Source organism: Talpa europaea (genome assembly GCF_964194135.1).
Source record: "Talpa europaea genome assembly, chromosome: 4".
Lineage (NCBI taxonomy): Eukaryota > Metazoa > Chordata > Mammalia > Eulipotyphla > Talpidae > Talpa > Talpa europaea.
This window is the reverse complement of record NC_140070.1, coordinates 86,886,398-86,910,978: the sequence shown is the minus strand read 5'-3', so window position 1 is coordinate 86,910,978 and position 24,581 is coordinate 86,886,398. Positions and strand designations below refer to the sequence as shown.

At 37.9% G+C, this 24,581-nt stretch overlaps 1 protein-coding gene across 1 annotated transcript in view; it reads left to right on the top strand.

Moving 5' to 3' along the window:
- Window positions 1-24,581, top strand: part of ABI3BP (ABI family member 3 binding protein) — a gene marked incomplete at both ends in the record, with an annotated part of 205,924 nt that overhangs the window by 167,192 nt on the left and 14,151 nt on the right. The window contains 9 exon segments of the mRNA XM_084232643.1: window positions 1,683-1,760; window positions 3,751-3,813; window positions 5,771-5,845; window positions 9,486-9,566; window positions 10,721-10,813; window positions 14,061-14,186; window positions 14,686-14,754; window positions 16,548-16,757; window positions 19,392-19,500. Of these exon segments, the coding sequence (XP_084088769.1) occupies window positions 1,683-1,760; window positions 3,751-3,813; window positions 5,771-5,845; window positions 9,486-9,566; window positions 10,721-10,813; window positions 14,061-14,186; window positions 14,686-14,754; window positions 16,548-16,757; window positions 19,392-19,500 (904 nt within the window).

The following is a 24,581-nucleotide window of genomic DNA, read 5'->3' as shown; positions in this document are numbered from 1 at the left end:
GGAAAATGAGCAACAAGCAAACTGCTTGGGGGCATCCGGGAAGGCTTCACAGAGGAGATGACATTTATACTGGGTCTTCAGGTGGGAGTGAGAGTTGAAGTCGAGGTGCACAAGTTTCTTTCAAGTTAAAGATAGGTGGGAAGGAAGCCCTGAGCAGAAAATGGCAGCCAGGCTAAGCTGATGAGCATGTGTTAGCCTGGAGAAACAAGGGTGGATGAGGCAGGAGGGTTGATTGGGATAAGCTGCCCATACCCTGAGGAGTTTAACAGTAACACTTTGCCTCTGTTGCTAACTGCTTCACTACTGAACCGGAAGAGTTCCTGGCTGGTACTTGGCTCCTCTGCCCTGTCCATGTTACATCCCAAAGGGCTGTGTTTAAATCAGTGGCCTTGTTTTCCTCCCTTGTTTTCTTCCAAATTGATCTATCGTGTGTGCGTGTGTGAAATGAAGTTACCAATGACATTTTAAAATGAAATCCATTTTGCACCTGAAGGAGGATGACATCCTATACCTCTAAATCATATACAACATTATAAACCACGATTCCCTCATAAGTAAATGAAAAATGGATAAAATCCTTTTTGGGAAAAAAAAGTATTAACTGGATGACCAAATATACCCTACTGACCATTACTCATCAAAATCACTTATGAAAGTACCTTTTTTTTGAAGATTTTTAAAAAATTTTATTTATTTGTTCAAGAGCTGGGGTACAGGCCAGAGGCGCGGGAGGGTGAGGGGATTCACCAGAGACAGAGTTGGGAACAGAACAGGCAGACTGACGGAAATACACTGCTGAGGGGAGCAGTGGGTGAGACAGGAGAGGTCTGCTGCGCAATGTGGGTATCTCCCTGGCCGGCCAGGAATCGAACCCGCACTGCAGAGGGTGCAGACAGCTTCACAGTGCTGCACTCAACCCACTACACCACCGGGGAGGGCTATGAAAGTACTTTTCAAGAACTAGTACTAGATATGCTAATTATCTAACAGTCACTCCCTTTTTTGAATGTATCTTGGTTTATTAAAATGAGAACCATCAACTGCCAACTATCACAAACATCTCTCATGTGAACAGAATCCAGATTACAAATCAGGGCAGATAAAAAGATGACAATGCATTATTTGCACCACATATTTCCTTAGACCCAGCATGTGACAAAGTGAATGGTGTAATCATCCGTGTCTGCCTGGTGTCATGATGACTTCAAGATAACATGAGGTGGAAGTATTGCCATACTTACTTTATGTCAGTAAACATAGACTTTGATTATCATATGAAGAAGATTAAGGAAGATTTATTCTTATACAGTATAAGTGCACATCTTTTGTATAATCTATTTCCCAACTCACTTAAATAATTTGTGGAATTTATGGAATCAAGAGAAGATATGAAAGCAATAAATCAGAAGACAAGCCCAAGTATAGCCACATCCAGGGTCAGGAAATGATTCTGAGCTGAAAGCTTTTGGAAATCCTTATAATAATCATTAAATCATGTAAGAAGACAACAGATACAATGTAAAAAAGACAGGGAGTTAGTAAAATAAACCATAACTTTAAAATTATTATGATTCCTGGACATGTTTATAAATGCCATTTACCCTTTTAGCATTAAAAAGACTTTTTTGTACATGGTCATAATTATTATTTAAAGTAAGTTGTTTTACTGTGTTTTTCTCCAGAGGAAACAGACCAATTCACCCAAGAACTCTTCACAACTAAGTTTCCACGAACAACTGAATTGGCAAAGACAACTCAGGGTAATAATACTGCCCCACCTTTGGATAGTAATTTTCTGTTCTTTGTCTTTAATCAGAAAAGAGATTTTTCTTTTCAGAATGTAATTTCTCATCACAGTGAACTATACTTGGTTTTTTTCCATTTCGTAGGTGCCAGACGCCAACCAGATTAGAGTATTTCCATGCTTACCTGGTGAATATAGGGAAGACAATTTCTTTAGCTGAAGCTTTGTGTTCAAATGTATTTTGAACTGCTAGATGCCAATAACTAAGAATGAAAACTCCATTATTTTCTCCTTATCCTTCATTTATCTCAAATTCCCCATCTGATAAGTGACAATCTTCATTCTTTTCTCCCTTCTCCCCATCCTTCTCCCTTTCTCGTCTTTTCCTTCCTCTTTTCTGTCTGTCCCATCTCTCCAGCCTGATAAACACACTGATATTGTGACAGAAGGAAACTTGTAATAAGAATCATTTTTTAATAATGACTTAATATTTAAATACCAGGGAGGTTTTCTCATGTATTTCTTCCATTTCTTTTGGGAAGTGAACTCATCCACACAAAATGGATCCTGTGGCTTTGAAATAATGAATGTAGTAATGATTATTTCTGTCTTGTCTTTTCCTGTCCAAAGTTTTAAAATTTATGTGTTCTGGAATGAAATTAAGAATCATGTGTGTATTCCTGTAAACTAAAGCAAATCTAACCTTTTCATGAAATTAATGCAAAAAGCTGAAATATGTTAAATTGATAGGGAATCCTAGCATTCTCGAAGAAAACATTAGCAATTACTTCAACTTTGCCAATGCTTCATCTTGGGGTATATGAGAATTAATTGTTTTCAGCATCAGTATTTTTGTTTACTTGATTATTAAACTTTGAAAGGTCTAAGCTAAACCTATAGAGAATGTCAGCATGTGTCTGTTCTTCTTGGACTGAAGTCTGGCAAAACTCTGCTCATCAGTTTTTATACTGGGAGCTTATAAATGAGCTACATTATAATCTATTTTGCAGGTGTATTTTTTTTTAGCTTGGTAGAGAAGACATTGCTGATTTATGGTTATATAAATACCTACTCAAGATGTGATCAGAATAGTCAAAATGATGTAATCTACTTCATACTTGAAAGAAAATTTTTTTCCAGTCTTAATAAAGCATTGCCAAGAAAGTCAGTGGCAGGCAGTAATATGCATCCTGGACAAATTCCAGGATGAATACACACATATTTAAAACATTTGGAAGCAAAATATTTTATTTGAGTGTCGCATGACTTTGCCTGCTATAGTGGTTGTTTATTTCTTAATTTATGCAACAAGTCTCCGTTAGGAAAGTTCTTTGGGCCAGACCCTGCATAACAGGAGCAGAAAGTAAGAAGGTGGCTGGCATCTTGATCCCACGGCTTGTCTGAGTTTTGGCTCATTGTTCATCCTCCCGGTGGGCAGAGCACCTGAGATCACTTTCTCTCATCCCTCAGCTTGATGAATGGCACAGAGAGAGTATTTATTCATCAGGGTTCATGAACTAATTTGAAAGAGAACATGTTCTTACTTTTTCCTTCTTACCTACCTAAAATTATTTTTCGTTTTGCCTTGAAGATTTCTTATTCACCAAAACAAGGTTCCATAGTGACTCCCTAATAGAGCGATATGGATGTACAGATGGATGGGCAGACAGATGGACGGGTAGATGGTTGACTTGTATGTTTACCATGTTAAGTAAGCACATGGTAAAATTAATGCCTTTGGAAAACATGGACTAAATGATGACTAATCCTTAGCATGCATAACAAATTACCTACCTCACTATGTGTGTATATTTAATTTCCAGCCATAGATATTTTCACTTGTTTTATTTTCCTCTAGCATTAATACTTGAATGTATAATTGGAGGTTTCAGAAAACTCTACTTCCATGCAAAGTATATGAGTTGTTGGCCACTGGACTGCTAAGTGTCCAATTAGGGGGCTTCGGAGTATTGTCTATTAAATATGAAGTGTTTCCTCTGTTTCAGCACCACACAGATTGTACTCTACTCCTGTGCGGCCCAGAACACCCGAAAAACCACACAGACCCGGTAAGGTGTTCCTTCTTCTGATAACCTACAAAAACAGTACATCTAGCAAGATATAAAATACACTGGAACAACCAAATGCACAAAAAGAGAGACTTAAATCCTAAAATTGAAATAAAGGGCTTACATAAATTCTGATCCTTGTAGATAAGTGGAAAGATAATGATAAATCCATGGAAGTGATAGACTTCATTGAGGGTTTTAAGGATAATTAGATGCAAGAACCACTATGGAGCGTTATCGATACAAAAGTATTTTTTAAACAGTGGTTGTGCCTAAGTCACACGTCTTTTCAAGTCATTTATAGAGTTAGCATAGTTATTTGTGACATCATTTTACTTCTAAATGTTTATTTCTTTAAAAAGATAGTCTCTTCTAGCATAAAAGATTTTTGTTCCCATAGAATATTTTTGCTTGGTTCAGATAATTAAAATAAAATTTGATAGGTTTCAAACAAAAAAGTGATAATTGTACCCTGGAAAATACTTTAAATCTACTAAATTCTCCAAAGTTTCTAGAATTTTCGTCACTGGAGCTTGTTAGGGCAAAATTAACTTATTGGGGTGATTTGGTCTGTGTAAGTAGCTCCTGCGCTAAAGCACAAGTTGGACCATTTTTGCTAGGATTCTAAGGAGTTAGTTCTAAATGACAAAATTTCACTTATAAAGTGACTGCTCTTGGTGAACATCTCTGCAGGCATATGGAAGAAAAAACAAATTTTTTTTTACATCCTTAGGTTCATAAAATATGTATATATGTATGTGTGTGCATATCTATAAAGTGTTTATATATGTGTGTATTTGTGTATGTGTGCTTGTGGTATGTCTATATATGCATACAGGCAGTAATCTTCCAACTCTCTTTGTGCCATCCATAAAGATAATTGGGTACAAAAATCTTTTTGTATCATGATAGCTATTGAAAGTTTAATATGTGGCTGATTATATTAAACATTTCTACAAAATAATGAACAAGTAACAATGATGGCTAGTGTTGACTGAGCTTTATGTGTCTTGTAAGATATAATTGAAGAATCTAAGGCATGAGAAGAATTAGAAAGTAGTTTTGAAACAAGCAATTAGGCTCCATAAGCTTACTCTTTTAACCACAACACCTTTAATGCTTTTCCTTGAGGAATTTTCTAAATGGAGGAGAAAATAGGTGATTTGTTTAAAATTTTGGAAACGCTATGGCTCTAAATAGAGTAGGAGAGAGGGGCATCCCTGGTGGGGCAGGTAGTTGAGCGCAGCGCTGTGGGGCTGTCCACGGCCTCTGTGGTGCCGCTTGGATCCCCTGCCAGCCTCGGAGCAACCCCCATGGCGAGCAGACCTCTCCTGTCTCGCTGTTCCCCTCAGCGGTGTGTTTCATTGGTCTGCCTGTTCTGTTCCCTGCTTTGTCTCTGGTGAATCCTCTCACCTTCCTGCACATCTGGCCTGTACCCCAGTTCTTGTATAAATAAAATAAATCTTTAAAAAAAATAGAGTAGGAGAGAAATTTGAGTAGTTTCATCATATTCTGTACTCAGCAATGAACTTGTGCCAAATTTATAAGGGAAAAGCTGTATCTATATACTCCTGCAAAACAGCCACCAAATTATGAGTTATGAATTAAGGCCTTGACAAATATACTTTAAGCTTTGATTTTTCACAGGACATATGTAATACTGATCTTTCTTCATTTCCATTTTGGAATGTACCTATTGCTTCTAAAGTGAAGCAAGATATTTCCTATTTAGAAACATAGTTCTAACTTTGCCAGTTATTTTTTCAAGCCTAGTGATCACTCAGAGTACAAACTCAGACTTCCCAAATTCAAGTCTGATTTTTATCCCAGAATTGTGCTTTCTACATTCTGAACAATATTTTTGTAAAGCATCATTTGTTTAATGCCTCGTTAAATGATTTTGAACACTCGGGAAATCAGAAATTGTCTGAAGTATTTATTTCCCACTTCACTGTAGTTCTGAATAAAACAACTACAAGACCAGGGAGACCAAAACCCAGTGGGACACCAAAAGGCTATGGAGTGGAAACAGGTAATAGTTGCAATTTATTATATTTTTTGATCCTATCAAAACTTATATGTTTTTATTCAGTTTTTATAATTTTGTTGAATTTACACTTTCATATCTTCTTTACCAATTTTGGAAGTTTCCTAGTGAAAAATAGAATTGAAAATTGTTGCTCTTCTCAATCAAGATATCTCTGAAAACATTTAATTTTTTGCTTTTCTAAACCTAGTCTACTAAATCAGCTACCAGCAGCAGTCTTGATTCTTAAAGTGATCCCGATAAAATATGAATTGTTGAAAGAAAACATTAAAATAGCTGTTTTCCCTAATTTTAAAATACCATGCACAGATTTGGTCTTTGACATGTAATCATTTGACTTTCAAGTTTGTAATGTCACAAGTACCATGATAATTTTTTATGGAAGCTACATCTGTTAGCATTCTAGAATATGATATTTAAACAAAAAGGGCAGTTAGCAGTTGATCACACTGGTTATATTCATATTAATATTTCCAAATCAACCAGCTTAAATAAATTACCCCATTCACTCAGCTATATGGAAGTAGGCATCATACAGAGAAGTAGGACAATGATCTGATGAAAGTTCAAATATTCATTAAGTGGATAAATAGTAGCTACTAACTGCCTTAATGTGGATTGCAACACTCCCTTCAAATATTTTTAATAGTACAAATATTTGCTTGCTTATGTGAAAAATGCGTGAAATTGGAGTTAATTTAATGCTATGTATATAATTATCTCATAATGGTTTCCTAATGAGAAAGAGATGTGAATGATACCTGAATATAGTCAATATAAAAAATATTCAGATTTGTTGTATAATGTGTTTTTTTGGTATTAGCTTACCACAGCATCTGAAGTTCTAAAAAATTCACTTCCCTTCAGTGAAATTAATGAGGCAAATTTTATAAATTCCTGACTTGTAAGAACCTGGAAACCATTCCAGAATCTATTTGTGTTCAGCTGCTGCTTTTACTATTCTCAACTTTGGAATTGGGCAGTGCATAGTTTCTCAGATTGACATAAACAATCTGACTCTAAACAGAGCCACCTTCTGAATATTCAAAGAAATTCCCTGGAGTTTGCCTATGTAAAAATAGAAGAAAGCATTTATGTCAGCAAAAAAAAAAAAAAAAAAATGAGGGAAAAAAGCTGTGATCAACCTTGAAAGCCATTAATTTTCAGTATAATCCAGCATTATTCTCACTAAGAAAATGCTAGTTGTCTTTCAGTTTATTGGCAATGTAAATATTTTTTCCAGTCATTTGCAATACAAACTGACTCTGCCACCCTCTGTAGAAGTTAACTTTGTAATCATAAGTAACTTAGCTTCCTAAAGATGGTCTCGTGTAGGGCTTCTTCAGTTTAATTAGTTGACTGCTGGTAGAAATAAGCAGGTGAGCATGATCCCTTCCAGCGCCATCCATGTTGCTGCAAATTGCATGTGTTTATCTTTTTTGAATGCTGAGTAATATTCCATGGTATATATGTACCACATCTTCTTGATCCAGTCATCTATTTTTGGGCATTTGGGTTGTTTCCAAAGCTTAGCTATTGTAAACAGTGCTGCTATAAAAATAAGCCAAAAAGAAAAAGAAAAATACTGGATGGTCTCACTCATAGCAGGAATCTAGAGAACTTAAATAAGGGACCAGGAAAATGAATATAAGAAAGTGAAAATCAAAATCAACAGAAAACTATGAACCAGAGACACTTTTTGGGGGGTGGGGGGTGGGAGGGGAAGGATTGGGGTCAGAATGGGGCACTTGCAATTGTATGGGGGAATATAAAAATAAAATTTATTATTTAAAAAAAAAAAAAAGCAGGTGAGTACAGGGAGACAAAGCTAAGGCCATTGTTTATCACTTGCTTGCTCCACCTCCATCCCCACCCCAGATGTAATGTACCCGATCTGTGTTCTGATGTCTATTTTTTAAATTATTGTTTTATTATATATGTATTTACATCATTTTTAATTTTTATGCAATGTATGCATTTTCATCTCGGTAATAGTTCCTGTGACATTCCCACCCTCCATTCACCCCTGAACCATCGCCATGGTTTCTTGTGTTCTTCCCTCCCCTGTTTTGATCCTACCCCCTTCTTCCCAATGCAGAATGTCTCTGGTTTATAGTTGCCTGTTGATTTTGACTTTTACTTTATTATAGTTACTTTCTTCCTCCCCGATCCTTTATTTGGATTCTCTGTTGTGAGCCCCTTCCGGGAGACAGCCAACATGTCACTGTCATTTCTCTGACCCCATTCCCACTGTCAGTAGGGCACAGAAAGACTGATGAGTCTTTTCTTTTCATCATATCTGTGGAATTAGCTCCAGAAAAAAGTCATTGACCCCAGAAACATTTTTCCTATGACAAATAAGTTACATTTAATTCATAACTCTGTACAAGCATTTACCGTGACGTTATATATTCTTTTATTCAAGCAACAGAATATATATAATTAATGTTAATTATAATCATTGCTAGAATGTTGACAATGCTAATTATAATTTTTAAATACAATACTAATTAGATTTACTAATATTTCATAAATGTGGGGCTATCTCATTTTTGGTAAACAAAGCTTCTATTGTAGAAGCTTCTATTGTCTGTATATTTTATACGCAGACATATACCTGCCTGCACATTAAGAGTGAATGTGTAATGTCTTTTCATGGTCCCTGGAACACAGTGAGCACTCAAAATAGGATTGTGGTTTTGGATCTGGTTGTTATCATTAATGTCAGTTTATCAGTTGTATTTTTATTGTTATTTTTAATATGTGAATTATAGTAGGTTCTCAAATATCAATTTTTTAGTATGAGCCATTGTATCTAAAGTGATATTTACTATTTTGATTCTAAAAACGTTTGTTTTTCTTTCTTAAGACTAATAGTCACTTCAGGGAAGCTATTTTCATAATATAAAAGGACACTAAAAAATAGGAAAAAACTCTACCCTTAGGGTTGTTACCAAATCTGAGGGTGGGTTCTTAGGTAAATGTGTAATAACCATCAGAGTATATCTGAGAGACTTTGTTAAAATATAAAGTAAAGAAATATTCAGATCAGTTTCTTCAAAATAGCTATTTTGGAGTTCTATGTCTGTCAAGGACAAATTTGTTTTATAAATTCAATCTGTGGACTACCCAGCTTAATAGTCAAGGGCTCTTTAGGAATATTTTTAAAGTCAATTACTAAACAAAGCACAAGGAATTCTACAATTTTTTTTAATGGGGTAGTGGGGTGGAGGGAAATTTTTTTTAAAAAACCACAAAATGTACCCATGAATATTGGCAGAAAATGGCCAACCAATCATGGCAGATGAAATCCTCATGGTGAGGCAATACCACCCAGGATGGCTATGCAAGGAAATGGAAATGGAAAATGGAAATTTGTCTAAATGGAAAATTTAGACAAAACCACAATCTACAATCAAATGCTAGCTCTTCACAAAATACATCACAACCGATGAATGTAGGGATTGGAATGCTTCTATACACAGATGGGAGAAGCCAATTACAATGTCTGGGCACAAAGACAAAGAATGCACATTGTCGCTGACATCTCTCCAGCCTCCATGAAGAAATAACATTAGTATAGTTTTGCTATCTATTCATTCCCTTCCATTGTCTCTTCTTATAGGGGTCAAGCAAGCACCAAAGCCACCAGGCGCTGGTAGAAATGAGTCAGCCTTTGACTCTATTCACTCCACAAAAAAAACAGGTAAGGGTTAAGATGCTGACTCCCTCACTCAGCTCCACTCTGAAACTTGGGCCATAACTGTAGTTTCACTGTTGCAGACAAAAAAGCAACATCCACATGGCCCCCAAGGATTCACAGCCATTCAACAGCACATGGTATTACTAGAAAGACATTCCAGAATCTAATCTTTGGGGACATGAGAATTGCATGAATTAAATATTAATAAGAACTTATGGGGTACCAGTTTAATAGTTATTTTACGTAATGTTCTGAGGGGCAAAGTGGACAAGTGCTAAAGAGTCACTCTAGGTTCCAGTTTTCATCATGTTCAAGTTTTGCTCTTATGTAACATCTTAGAATGTACTTTTGCCTGAAATATGATTCTAATTTGAGACTATTACTCTTTATAATGGGCCAAAATTCTGTCTTGGAAGACCTTTCTGTGCAAGTTATTAGACGGTACCTCTTCCCTCTACCCTTTAGGCAAACCAGATGGAAAACGGTGCTCTTCCTCTGGGCTGGTAGTCTAGTGCCGGTTCTCAGGAGGGCGAGCAGAGTGGCCAGCAAACCTAGGCTTCCACGTCCTCCCCTGGCCAGGTAGCTCTGTGCAGTGCACGCCTTAAAGGTGAGCCTGCTCTGCACAAGCCCGGACCTACTGCTTCTGCCATTGGCATTACTTTGTTGTAATCATTTGCGAAATTCTGAAAGTGTTTAATTACATTATAGAATTGGGGGTGGGGAGGTGGAACACCCACTAAAGGGGGAATCACACGCTTTCACTATTTAAAGTTAAAGTGGTATAAGTTGTAGTCTCAAAATCAAAGGCAATTGGAGATAGTCAAGTTGAGAAGTGATAAATCTAGATGAGAAACTAGAGTGGTTGAGCTCTACACATCTCTACAGTCTTTCAAAAGGAAGAGATTCCTGTCTGTTTTTATCAATAAAAATACAGAGAGGATGTTTCCATCTGCTCATGTGCTTCATGACCCTTGCGTATATCACCAGCAGCAATTCAGAGGAACAGCAGACTGTGTTACCCGCCGGCACTTTTCTGATCTGTTTTCTGTCGCCCAACTACTACTTAGCAAATGTTAAATGTTTTTAACATGAATGTGATTTTTGTATAGTAAATCCTCTGACCGTTCATCTGTAATATCTTTTCACCATAATCGCAGGCACTCGTCGCCCACCCCTGCCACCTAGGCCTACACCTCCGCGAAGAAAGCCTTTACCGCCAAATAATGTTACTGGAAAGCCAGGGAGTGCAGGTACATCCATATCCTACCCTTTCCTTCTCTTCCCTGACTCAGCCTTTCTAGCCAGCTGCATGTCCTTGGAGTGCTGGCTCAAGCAATAAACAAGCCCTTGGTGTGAGTGACACATGCCTGTGTTGACCCCAAAGAACTGGACAGTGTGAAGTACAGCTGGCGAGGACTCATTTCCTGATTCTGGGTGGGTAGGGTGAAGGAAACCAACACTGTGCATCTGGGCCAGTTTGTTTCTTAGCTGTTGTGTGCTTGGAGCCCAGGCAGAAAGTGCCTCAGGTCTTCAATAAGTGGATTGTTTTGAATGAGATGTTGTACGGTACCAATCGGGGGTAACAAAGTAATGTCCTGTCATCGCTTCTCATTTTGACTTCTGAGTTAAAATACTGTGCATCTCATTGAATGGTGCCATTCAAACTGGCACCATTATTATGGTGCTAGGGGAAAGATTGGGAACTAAAATATTCAGAGTGGCTGAGTAGGGCTAGCCTTTGCAATAGGGCAGTAATATATTTTAGATATCAAACTGCCTCTCACCTCCACACCCATAAAATATTGTCTCCTTTCCATAAAATGACCCCTCCTCATCACCAGGACACGTATTCTTCATCTTTTTCTTAAAGTCTTTTCTAATTCCCCAGAGAGTAGTCTTAGTGTTGTTTCTCAGTTCTGTTTTTCCTAGATACTTCCCTTAGAGCAAAGAACAAATTGTTTTACACCTGTTTGTGTACTTCTCTTCCCCTGCTAGACCATAGTTCTGTGATGACAGAGTCCTTGGCACATTTTCTCTGAATTTCCAGAACCAATTCCAGTGCTGAGCACAGAGGGATACTTGATAACTGCTGAATGATAAATGAATGAAATTAATAATCAGTGAAAATTGTCCCATTTCAGAGTAAAGCTTGACCTCATTTCTGTTAAGAGCTCTTCTGCTGGATCTATCAGGAAGCCACAGCCTGTTCTCCATCCTTCCTCCCTCTCCCCCACACCTCTGTTTCCTAAATACTTTGTGAAAGATGAAAATGATGAAGTTATAGGTGAAAAGGAATGGATGTCTTTCTGTTCACAGGATGAAAGGAGTGTGTGGTGATGGAGATTTTAGGATGACCATGTGCATGATCTGAACTCTAGATCATTTCTTTTTTTTTTAAGCTTTTTTTTTAAACTTTTATTTATACAAGAACTGGGGTACAGGCCAGATATGCAGGGGGGTGAGAGGAGTCACCACAGACAGAGCAGGGAACAGAACAGGCAGACTGACTGAAATACACTGCTGAGGGGAGCAGCGGGCGAGTGAGGAGAGGTCTGCCGCGCCATGTGGGTTGCTTCGCGGCTGGTGGGGATTGAACCGGCGCTGCAGAGGCTGCGGACAGCTTCACAGCACTGCACTCAACCACCTGCGCCACGAGGGAGGCCCTAGATAATTTTTTTTCAATCAGTCTCTCATCCACGCTCTGCTGTCTTCCTAAGCCAAGGCTCAGGCGCTCCTCTTGAGTGAGGAGACCAGGTTTTTTCCCTCATTGATAGTAAGCCAAGATGGCTGAGACTTCAGCTCCAGCAGTCTTCAAGTCACCGACTGAAAATGAAACCTGAGCGTTCACCTTGGAAAAACTGGGCATTCCCCTGACAAAGCACCCCTGTAAGGTGGTGTGTTTTCAGCTGCAACTCTGTCACCATGGTTCCTGTTATAAATGCTCTGTTCTTTCCCATCAGTAAGTGCAGCTTTGGTGTAGCCCACCAGCCTGAAGAAGAACCATGAGCACATTCTCCTTCTGAGAGCACATTCTCCTCTGCACCCCTCTCCTTGCTTTCCACCTCTTAAAGGCAACGGCCACACTGAGGAGGCAAGCACAAACAAGGGCATATTTGGCCTGATTACTATCACAAAAAGTGTATCTTGAATGAATTCTGGCATCAACTAAATTGTCTGAGTATCCTCTGAACAAGTCCTCTCTCATGTGTGCCTGTGAGCTGTCTTAGGCTACTGTTGGATCTGTTACTAGTCACCTGTCTCCAGATCCACTGAGATGCCAGTCCCACTCTCCTGGCCAGGGTGAAGGTGCCCTGCCAGCATTCCTGCTGGCTGTGCCAACTGTGAAATAAATGCTCCTGTGGGATATAGTGCACTTTCTTTGGTTTTTTTGCTCAACCTCTTCTCATGGCCCATTCCCACCAGGGTTAGGAGCGTAAGTTCACAGGGACTGGATCAGCAGTTGACCGGAGGGGCTCGTCCATGAGTCCATGCTGGGCCATGGTCTTTGGATCAGACTTGTGTGAGAATGATCCCTTTTCCCAGGAGGAAGATAAACTCTAATCTAGCCTCCCTCATACTCTAACATCTAGGCTTGTCTAGACGTTGGGATAGACCTAGTTTTGGAAAGCTGTGTTTTTATAGAGGTGGAGACATTGTTGAATATAGCTACTCGGTAGCACCATTGTGTGCACTAGCTCAGAATCACAGACGTTACCTTAGTAATCTTCCTTCTTTTCTAGTCACCTCTCATGCCTGCCAGTTTATCTCCAAGTCAGGCCACTCCATCTCCTTGACATCCCTCATGTCTAACCCTACCACCCAGTCTCTCTACTTCTGCTCTAGGTTACTTCTTCCAGTGCCTACATAACTGCTTTAGTCGTCTTCCTTCTCTCTCGTCCACCAGACTTACATCCAAACCATTTATCCTCTTCTCATCTGATCTTGCTTCTTCACTACTCAGAACCTTTCAGTGGGTCCTAGTTGACTGAAGGTAATATCCAAATCCTTGGCTTGCAAGGCACATTCTTGCCCCTCCATGCTCAGCTCTCACTGTATCCTGGAGCCCTTGTGGCACTCACTCCTTCAAATTAAATACACAAGGTAGTTTCATGCTTCCCTGATCTCCTTACAAACTCTGACTAGAATACAGCTCTTATTCCTGTCTAATGATCACATACCTAATGATCCTGTGTGAACACATTCCTACCCTCCACCACCCAACACCTTCCTTCCCCATAGAGAGTACTACATCCTCCCCAAGCTCCCTGTAATCTTAGCCAGTTCTTTCATAATATCTATCATGCTTCAATGTATTTGGCTCATGCATCTATCTCAACCAAGGACACCGGGTCTTATTTTTGCTATAAATCTAGCATATAGTGACAAGCTGCATGGTAAGTGTTTAATAAATATTGACTAAATAGATGGGGAACATGGCAGTGTTCCTATAAAATGTGACTACTTTAACTTGACATCACACATCTAACCCCCCCATAGGAGTCATTTCATCAAGCCGAGTAATTTCCCCACCCTTGAAAGCAACATTCAGACCTACTGGAGCCCCCTCACAGAGAACAGAGACAGATAAAAAGCAACCAACGGCACCTGCCTCAGGAGATCTTGGTTAGTATGTCAGTCACTTTCCACTGGATGAGTAGCTATCAAATACTAAAAAGGTTTCAAATTGGGGAAAAAAGCATCTCAGTTCCAAGTCATCTATTTTACTCAATTCTATTATTAATATTTTTCATTCTTCAATGCTTTGTTACAGAATATGCTCCTTTGCTTTACAGAGTGTCCAAGTTTGGTTTCTAAAAGTATCTAGATTTCCCCATATTTATGAGTAAAACACTTATCATTCCTAATCACAAATATAATTTTAATGAGTATTAACTACTTGGTTGTAATTTTTAATTAATTATGCATTATATCCAAGAATACCTGCACCAGGACACAATTTAAGGCCTTTTGTTATAGGTAATACATATATATCTGTGACTAATAAAGGGAATCAAAGCTGCAAGCATTGAGGAGGAGGCATATTAATTATTTTATCACCATTTTTTCATTGTATTTGAAGCTATTTTAATCTTTTGTTAAAATTATTATCTTTCATTCTCAGGTAACACAACTGACTTTAGCTCAAGCCCAACAAGAGAAACTGATCCTCTTGGGAAGCCCAGATTCAAAGGTAAGTATGCTTGGCTCCGAATCTCAATTTTGACAAGGTTGTCTTTGACGGCTGAATCAGTCAACTATAATCATGTGACAAAGAAATACACAATCTTAGTAGTATACTTTAATAAGGATTTACTTCTCATTTTGCTACAAGTTGTCTGGGGGTCAACCAATGCAGGATGGAGCTGACTGGGTGCTTCTGTTTCTAGCGCAGGCACAGCTGGGATTCTAAATAGATTGGGCTCGAGTCTGCTATAAATCCATTCATTCTGGTGTTTAAGATTGAAGGACCAGCAATGGCCCCCAAAGAAACCATTCTCATGACAAAACAAAGTCAGGAGAGGGAGAATCCAAATAATCAAAGATTTTAAGTTCCTTCTTGTGCTACCTCCAATATCCAATGGTCAAAGAAAGTCACATAGCCAAACTCAAATCAAGGAATGGGGAAAAGCTCTCCTCCCATGGATATAGAAAATACTTGTGAACAGTAATCTAATCTACTGCAGAAGGGGAGATACTCACATAACCTTTGAAAAATGCAGGTTTGAACTGTATAGGTCCACTCCTGCAGGGTTTTTTTTTTTTTTTCTATTCAGGGGTTCCACATTCATGAATTCAACCAACCACAGATATTGGCTGAGTCCTTGAATATGGAAACAAAACTCAGATAGTGATTTCTAATTTAAATCCTTTGTCAAATAACTCTCTATTGCTTGAATCTATTGAGACTTTCTTTTATGAAGCAGAATATGGTCTGACCTGGAACATGTTCTATGTATATTTAAAAAGAATGTGTATCCTGCTGTTCGTAAGTGAGGTGTTGCATTAGTTTGCTGGGACTGCCATACCTATATACCACAGATATGGAAATACATTTTCTCAATTCTGAGGAACAGAGGTATGGGACCAAGGTATCTTTAGGTTTGTTTGTCCGGAAGCTGCTATCCTGGCTTGCAGATGTCCCCTTCTCACTGTGTCCTTGTATGACTTTCCATTCTGCACACACTCCCGGAGGTCCCTTCCTCTTTAGGGCACCAGTCATATTGGAATAGATCACACAGTAATGACCTCATTTGACTTTAATTACCTCTGTAAAGGCCCTCACTCTACATTGTCATATTAGAAAGCAGGGCTTCAGCATGTGAATCTTAAGAAAATGCAGTTCAGTCTGTAACAAGGGTTCTGTGTATGTCAATTAGGTCAGGTTGCTTGGTTCTGTAGTGTACTCGTATCTTTAGTGATGTTCTGCTTACCAGTTCTATCAATTGAGAGAACAGTGGTGAAATCTCTAACTATAACTGTGGATTTTATTCTCCTTGAAGTTTTTTTTTTCTAGTTTGTGTGCATGCATGTTAAATAAAGGTCTATATTCAGGTACAGACCACAGTTATTTAGTATTGTAATAAACTTTTAATAATCCTTTAAGAAATGACCTTTTATGTTTCTAATTTTGTGGTTTATTAGATGGAACCAGATGGTTTTTAGTGCAAGTGTAATTATTCTCCAATAGCAAGGAAAGATCATTTTGGGTACCCCACAAATTATGAGGTTTAAACCATACTCATGGGGATCAAATTTCTTTTTTATATCAGCATAAGATAAACCTATTTAAAAAAAAAAACCAACATGATATCCATATTATATATCCCAGCAGCAGAATTTTGATTTTCAAAAATTTGAACCCATGTATAGTAACTGCAGTCATCCATCTGCTTATGAGACAAGATGTACTCCGATAACTATATTTATGGCTTTAACTCCACCTCAAGCTCAAAAAATGCTAAATGGCAGAATCCTCTCTTTTAGGTCCCCATGTGCGATATATCCCAAAGCCTGAAAACAGTCCCTGCTCCATCACCGACTCTGTTAAACGGTTCCCCAAAGAGGAGGCCACAGAGGGAAACATCACCAGCCCACCACAGAACCCACCTACCAATCTCACTGTGGTCACCGTGGAAGGATGCCCCTCATTTGTCATCTTGGACTGGGAGAAGCCACTTAATGATACTGTCACTGGTAAGATCAGCGCATGAGGACTGTTCTGTCACTGGTAAGGTCAGAGCATGAGGACGGTTCACAATGGTGGGAAGCTTTGATAATGTGATGCATTGAGGAGTGTGGTACCTTGAGGCGGACTGAAACCTGTGAGGCATCTCTCTCAAGAGTAGCAAGTGTCAGAAGTGTCATATGATAGAAAAGGATCACTTTTGTCCCTGTCACAGGCTCCCTATTAATTTAGGAGATCTTTTAAGCTGCATTTCCCCCCTCCTCTCCGAACCCATTTTCACAATTCATAGATATGTCTAGTTTTTGAATGACCAAGAAAATTAACAGAACTATATGAGAAACCATTGCTGATGATATTTAAACTAGTTTTATTTTCACCAACCCAGTTTATAGATTCACCTGACAATTCAGGTAAACTAAAAGATTTTTCAATTGTTTAGGGTTGTTGCGTTTTTAATTCTATTCCTGGTCAAATTTATGCTCATTTTCAAGAAATTTTGACTTTTTTTAGCCACCCAATTCCTCAAAAAATGATGATGAAAAATAAAAAGTCCTGTCATTCTTTGAATTTGCTGTTGGGAATTCGCTTCTCCATAGTGAACAAAAATGAGTCAAGTGGGGTGGGGGGGTGGGGAGAAAACTAGTAAACTAAATCAGCTGGAGGAAACCCTACGATGCTGTCCTTTTTTTTTTTTTTTTAAGATTTATTTATTTATTTACACAAGCACTGGGTAGTCAGAAGTGCGGGAGGGCGACAGAATTCACCAGAGCGGGGAGCAGAGCAGGCAGAAGGACCAAAGTGCACTGTTGAGGGGAGCGGTGTGCGGCAGGAGAGGTCTGCGTGTCATGTGGGACCCTCGCCCAGCAGCCGGGGATCGAACCGGCGCTGCAGAGGCTGCGGGCAGCTTCGCAACCCAGCGCTCAACCGCTACGCCACCGGGGAGGCCCCCTACGATGTTGTCAGTAGTAACAAATAATGGGGCTCAAGGAAGAGGTATCACTATTGTCATTTTCATGCTCTGCTGGCTGGACTATGATGTTCCCAATGTTTATAATAAGTTATTTTTTTCTGTTAAGTGAATTATTTTATAATTGGTCAATAAAACCCTCTGTGGAGAAAAGAAGTTATTTAGTGTTAGTTCTTTATAGATTTCCTTATATCCTTAATAGATTTATAAACAAATTTCCAGTTCTTCTAAAAAAGAAAAGACCAGCAGTGTAATTTTAATATTATCAGATATACAAGTTGACTTAAGAGCCCACAAGTCTTAAATTTTTTTTTTAATTGAATTTTTTTTATTGTGGTAACATTGGTTTTCAAAAGTTCCATATTTTAAAATAATAAATATGGACATATATAAAGATTGTCTTTATCTTCTGAAATATATTCAGATTGTCTCTATCAGTGTTCTTTCTAAAAATTAATAATTCATCTTTATATTGTTGGTGGATTTATGAAATAGCTACTATCACTTTAAGACACCAAAAATGAAAACTGTATTTGCAAAGCAAGGCTGTAAATTCAAATGCTAGAATTCTAAGAGAAATTCTAAATATCCTTTTAATTATGAAGGTAGCTTCTAGATCCATTTTAAAAACTCCAGTCTATCAGGTCAAAAATTGCTTTAAATCAACTTTCAAATTTTGAGTAAAAAGAAAATTAGAAAAGATTACAATAAAAGTGTAATGCACTTACAACCCTGGGATAATATTAAAAAAGAATATTACACCACCAATAAGGACTGCCCTAAGCCAGAAATGTTTCTGGAAGGTGATTGCTTTTATGCATAACTGACTGGACTGTCATATATATTGTTCTTTTGGTTTCTAGACAGCACTTGAATCTTTCCATTTGGAATGTTTCATTTTTTTGTGAAACATTTTTTGTTTCATTCACCTTCATTCACTTTTTTGTGTTTTCACTTTTTTGTTCAAAACTCAACTCAGGGGGCCTCCCCTGGTGGCACAGCAGTTGAGCGCTGGGCTGTGAAGCTGCCCGCAGCCTCTGTAGCACCGGTTCGATCCCCGGCTGCCAGCGAGGTCCCACATGGCGTGCAGACATCTCCTGCCATGCCCGCTGCTCCCCTCAGCAGTGTATTTTGTCAGTCTGCCTGTTCTGTTCCCCACTCTGTCTCTGGTGAATCCTCTCACCCTCCCACGCTTCTGACTGTACCCAGTGCTTGTATAAATAAGTAAATCTTTAAAAAAAACTAAAAAACATAAAAAAACACAACTCAGGGATAATGAAAGCAACAACAGTATTAGGTACCACTATTGAAAAAAATAAACTGTTAGGCACTTTATATAGGTTCCTAATTTAATCTGTACAAGCAACATTCTGAAGAAACAGGTTATCCCAGTGTTGAAAAGTAACCACAGGAGCATCATTGGTCTTACCAAGTGTTACCTGGTCCTTTCCTTCTCTAGTAAAAGGAAAGCTGTGATGGTCAATGAGCAACTCCCTAATGTTTTGGAACCTTCATCATCTACTGATTATCCCCATGTGGAAATTGCTCAAGTATAAAATCAGTGCATCTCTAGCACTCCTTTTATGAGAATGACTTTATTATGCTATTAAAGTCAAGAAAAAATAATCAACCAGGACATAAAAACAATTATCTATTGACTTTTTTCTCTTTTCAGAATATGAAGTTATATCCAGAGAAAATGGCTCATTCAGTGGGAAGAACGAGTCCATTCAAATTACAAATCAAACCTTCTCCACAATAGAAAACCTCAAACCAGACACAAGGTAATCCTTAGTGGTATATCTTGAGATTACAAAAGTCCTAACAACAGAGAAATGAAAAGACATCATTACTCTGTCTTAAAGGAGGGTCTAGTTTGCATTCCATTCTTTGACTTTCTGTGTGCAGCAATAGATACCTCTAGAGTTTTTGTCATGAAGATAAACAATTTACTGGTGGGGATATAGAATTGCTGACAAATGATTTCATGAGTTAACAGTATAGCTGGGAACTCTCAATAATAGGAACCCATTGATACCAAATGCTGATATTAAATACCAAAATTTAGAGAAGGAAAAATCTGTGCACCAGAGACAACTGGAGTGTGTATGATGTTAAACTAGATTGGAACAGAATTTGACTGTCATGCTAGAAGGGGGAGGGAAGGGAAATAAAAGCCAAGTCGCAATCACAGGCAAAAGTTTGTAAATAGTTCATGCCTAAAATAGCTACAGGCTAGTCCCAGATACAGAAATCCTTGTATTGGGAACTTTCTATCACAGACAAGTGAGACTTAAATATGTGTATTTTTAGCATAATTCTACAATACAAATAATCTTTCTTGGCATCCTTTATTGCACATTGATACCAGGTTGTTCAAGTGTAAGTGTAATTTAGTTATACTTTTTTAAATCTAAAATACCCTAATATATTACCAGTTCAGTTTATTACTGCAAGAAAAATTAGAGCCTTCAACACTTCTAGAAATATAGTAGGGAAGTTCCAAGACACTCAATTTTTTAAATAAATTTTACTTCTTTTATCTTTCATTGTCACCAATTGATTGAATTGGATATTGATTGTGACCGCTCAAAATGCGTATTTTGGTTCTGATAAGAGGAGACTCTTCTAATGTTCTAGAGGAAAAGGAAGCATCTAATTTATTATAGATGGTTGTTACATATAAGCTATAGTCCCATGCTGCAAAAATAACTTTTTCCACAAGTGTTTTTTTCCTTTAAAGTTCTCTATTTTGAACTGTAACATGGAAAATTTTATAACTGCTAATTTTCTTAAAGGATTTAAGTTAGCCAAAATCAGCATATGTGTCAGGAAAAGCCATTTGATGATTTTCTGTTTCCGAGCAAGATTAAGGGGAGAGAGCCTATTTTTACCATCATATAAGGGAAGAATAAAAGAGAATATGTCATTTAATTTGGACATTTTAATAGGTGGATTTGGGCTTACAGAACTTAAACATTTTTCTCTTTCCTACTTTTTATTCCACCTAATAAAAAGTGAACTGTGTGATACACAGAAAGTACATTAAAGGCATCCGGTTTCTAAATGTTCACTGTGTTCCTTGAACCAGGTTGTCCTCAGATCTTCTCATGGTGCATCTGTTAACTCATGATTAGATGTAAAACAGTTAGTCTGGTGACATTTTAAACTTGATTTGTTTGTAAAAAATTCCGATTCAGTGCTTTGGTGCTAGTGATGTGTTTAGTGTGGGTACATGAATAAACTTGGTGCCTGCCTTTAAGAGATTGAAAGTGGTGAGAGTTCTCCTAGAACTTGGCATGATGGGAGCCCAGAGTGGATGATGCTTCGAGGAGTCTGGGGAAATTAGGAACAACTTCCTGGAGAAGGTGATACCTAGGCTGACATTTGAAGGATGAGTAAGAAGGAACTAGCTAGATGACTGATTGGCAGGGGAAAGGAACATCAGAGAGAAGAGCACATGGCAGTGCAGAGGCCTGAAATGGCATGGTTGTGTGCTGTGAGCAATAAGCTGTTTTCACCATGGGTGAAAAGTGCATAGAAGCCATGGAAGCAGAGAGAGGTGGGAGCCAGGTGGTAGAGCACCTTCTATAGCAGATGAGTAAACTTGGTTAAGAGATCAGGAAACCCTGACCTCTGGTAACTGGGGATTGACTTTCATTTAGTTGGAATGATCACTTTTGATACTAGAGCTAATTATAATAGTAATAGTTACTAGAATAACTCTAAAAAAATGTTTGGTTAATGTCTTACATTAGCAAATTGGGCATCTGATTGTATGTGGTCAAGTTAGGTGAGTAAAAAAAAAAAAAATACCATTGGTCTGAACTGAATTTTATTCTAGAGTCACAGGAACAATCTGGTCATGGTATTCACATCTAGTTTTTTTTTCTGTAATTGACGTAGGACTCAGTGCTAATTGTTTTGGGAGTTTGCCTCAGACTGAAAAACAACTATGTTCTCTTCATTATCACCCTCAAAGTTTTTGTCTTGCTTTTTTTCTCCTATTCTTCACCAGTGGGCCTTCTAAAAAAAAAAAAAAAAAAAAAAAAGGACCCCTACAATTATCCTTATCTCAAGACCAGCAAAACTTAAATAAGGCCCTTTCTGAATCTATCTTTGGGAAAAAGCACTATTAGGTTCAGGAATCTGAAATCAGAAAACTGTGCCCTGTTTGAGCCCTAGGCATATACGTGGAGCCATTCAACAGGTCTATATGCAGATTCTTTAATGCTAATTTCAGAGTTTGGTATCATTGAATGAAATCTGTTAAGAGAGTAAAGACTGTTACTGTTCATATATATGATTTGACCAGGATTATGATAGTTCTGAAAGGATCCCATTTAAAAATTACGTATCAGTAGTCTGAAGTAAAGATTATTTTCCTTTTGAGGGCAAATATAATACACATGGGTATAAAGGAGTTCTAATGAAAATTGTTTACCATGTGAGACAACTGTAGTGCATTATAAGGCAGCATAAAAGACATGTGAATGTAGTATTTATACCCAAGTTCTGTGAGTTAGGAGAGAAAACTTGCTGGAATGTTTGAGACTAGAACTTGATGGTAAAGGGAAAGATGAAATGGGACAGGGTTGTAAGAAAAGAAAAAGCTACTACTGTGTTATTCTTTTAAATCAAATTAATGTGCATATCTTAGGTAAAATACAAGTAGTTCTCAAAATTACTATTGGTTATAGCACAAAAATAAAAATCACAAGTTTCCAAGTGTGTTGACATTTTTTGATGCAAGCATTTTTACAAACTATCTTGCATTGTTAAATCAAGTCTTCTGCCCATTATATCCCTTCTATTGCAACTATGCTCTAGATTAATAAAAATACATTGTAATATATAGAGGAAGTATTACACGATGTAGCTATAAGGTGGCATTTATTACATTAACTGTAAAGAACGACTAGTCATTTCAATACTTGGGGAAATGTTTGAATCAAAGTATATGTTAAATTGAAATTCACAAACAGGCAAACTATGATTTATAGCTGTTAAAATTCCACCATAAATTCTGGAATTCCCTATTTGAAAAGTGGGAAGATAGTAACTTCTAAAAGAATTATTCGAGCCATGTTCCAGTTCCAGCCATGTAAATGATTTAGTAGCACTTTCCATCTCGTTCCTGACTAAAAAATATGAAATCTGAAACAGGTAATGGTTACTGACTATTACACACTGGTGTGGGTGGGAGTAGAACCTGGTTTAGAACATTTAACCCAAGAGGATAAAGGCACAGAAAATAGATCTGTAGAGCTCTCCTGGGTAAAAATTCTAAATGTTCACACATTATTCTAGAACCAAAAGACCATGGACTATGCTACCATTTCTTTCTCACAATATATGCTTATGTTTTCCCTGACTATTAATGGCTTGACCAGATTTTTAATCTACTCTGCAGAAGCTAAAAGAAAAAAACAACCACCCATTGTAAGGGATCATCTAGTAGCTGTGTTGCTGCTGGGAGATTTTAGCTCTGCACGTGGTGTAAGATAATTCTTCTATAGGGAACACCACATGGGGGCTCTGGGGCAACTGGGTGCAGCTCCAAAGGCAGCACAGAGGAGCCCAAGCCAGCCTTCCAACAATCATATATGCACACAGGGAAGAGGGACTGTATGAGGGGAGCCATAACTGTTTTTAATATTGTGAAGCAAGACACCTGTTAACAGAGGCAAGCTACTATGACACAACTTCATTTCCTTTTTTCTAAAGGTCCCCTTTATCACCCTACCCTAAAATGCAAAGAACAAACAAAGAACATTGGTATCTAGCTGAATTAGTATCCATGTAGCCTGTTCCCCAGTGCTTACTTTTCCTTATGAAACCTTTTCTGCCCTACAACTGCCCAAGGACAAGAGTCCTCTCTCTCTCAATGGGCAATGAAATGGCTCTGTTGAACTAAAACAAAATTATTAACAGGAGCCTCTCCTGTCTATAGTCAACCACATTCTCTGCAAAGACAACTAGGATTATTTTAAGCTCTGTAAACAAAAGAACTGATAGAGTATATATCTTAATAAGTCCTGTACCACTGCTCAAAAGTACGGGAAGAATGGTCTGATTGATCTCCAGGTCTCTCGCAGCTCTAAGGTGATGTAATCTTACGTTATAGAAAGCCGTACATTGTCAGTGGGAAAACTGGAATTGAAAATAAAACCAAAACCTAGAGCAGTACTAAGTAAGTAGAATTTTCCCCACATGTTCTTTTTCTGAGTATTTGGGTGATTTGCAATTTGCTTTCAGATTGCTTTTAGCACATGTTGATAATCATTCATGTGCTAGATTCTTCCTGATAATCAATTTTGACCTAGAATCTTTCTGATTGGGCAATATAAATGGATACATACAATCTCTGTACACTAATTCAAAAAGTCCTTTAATGTCACTCTTCTCTTATTAATGAGTCTCACTTGACTAAAAATCTAAGAAACCCACTGTATGTGCCAGACTTATATGTGACCCAGCAACTTCTATGGAAAATGTACGCTGGTGATTAACATAAATCTAGTTCACTTAACGTGCTCGAGTACTTCTGTTGTTTGTGGTTTACAAAGCTTTTAGAGAACAGTTCTTCCTCTCAGACTAAAATCTACCAGAAAATCCTGTAGTTGGCACCAAAGACAATTTGGGACTTTTGTCTGTTTAATAAAATCTTGGCATAGAAGCAGCAACTTCTAATAACCTGTACATCTGGCTGAACAAAGCAGACCTATTGGAATAGTCATTATGTTCTATTCATAGTATTTTTGTGGAACTCTGGTTTCTGCAAATAATATATTTTCAACATTTCTTCTCATGAGCTTTGTAGAAAGGAATAAAGTGAGCTGCCAGAGCATCAGGTGTTTTAGTT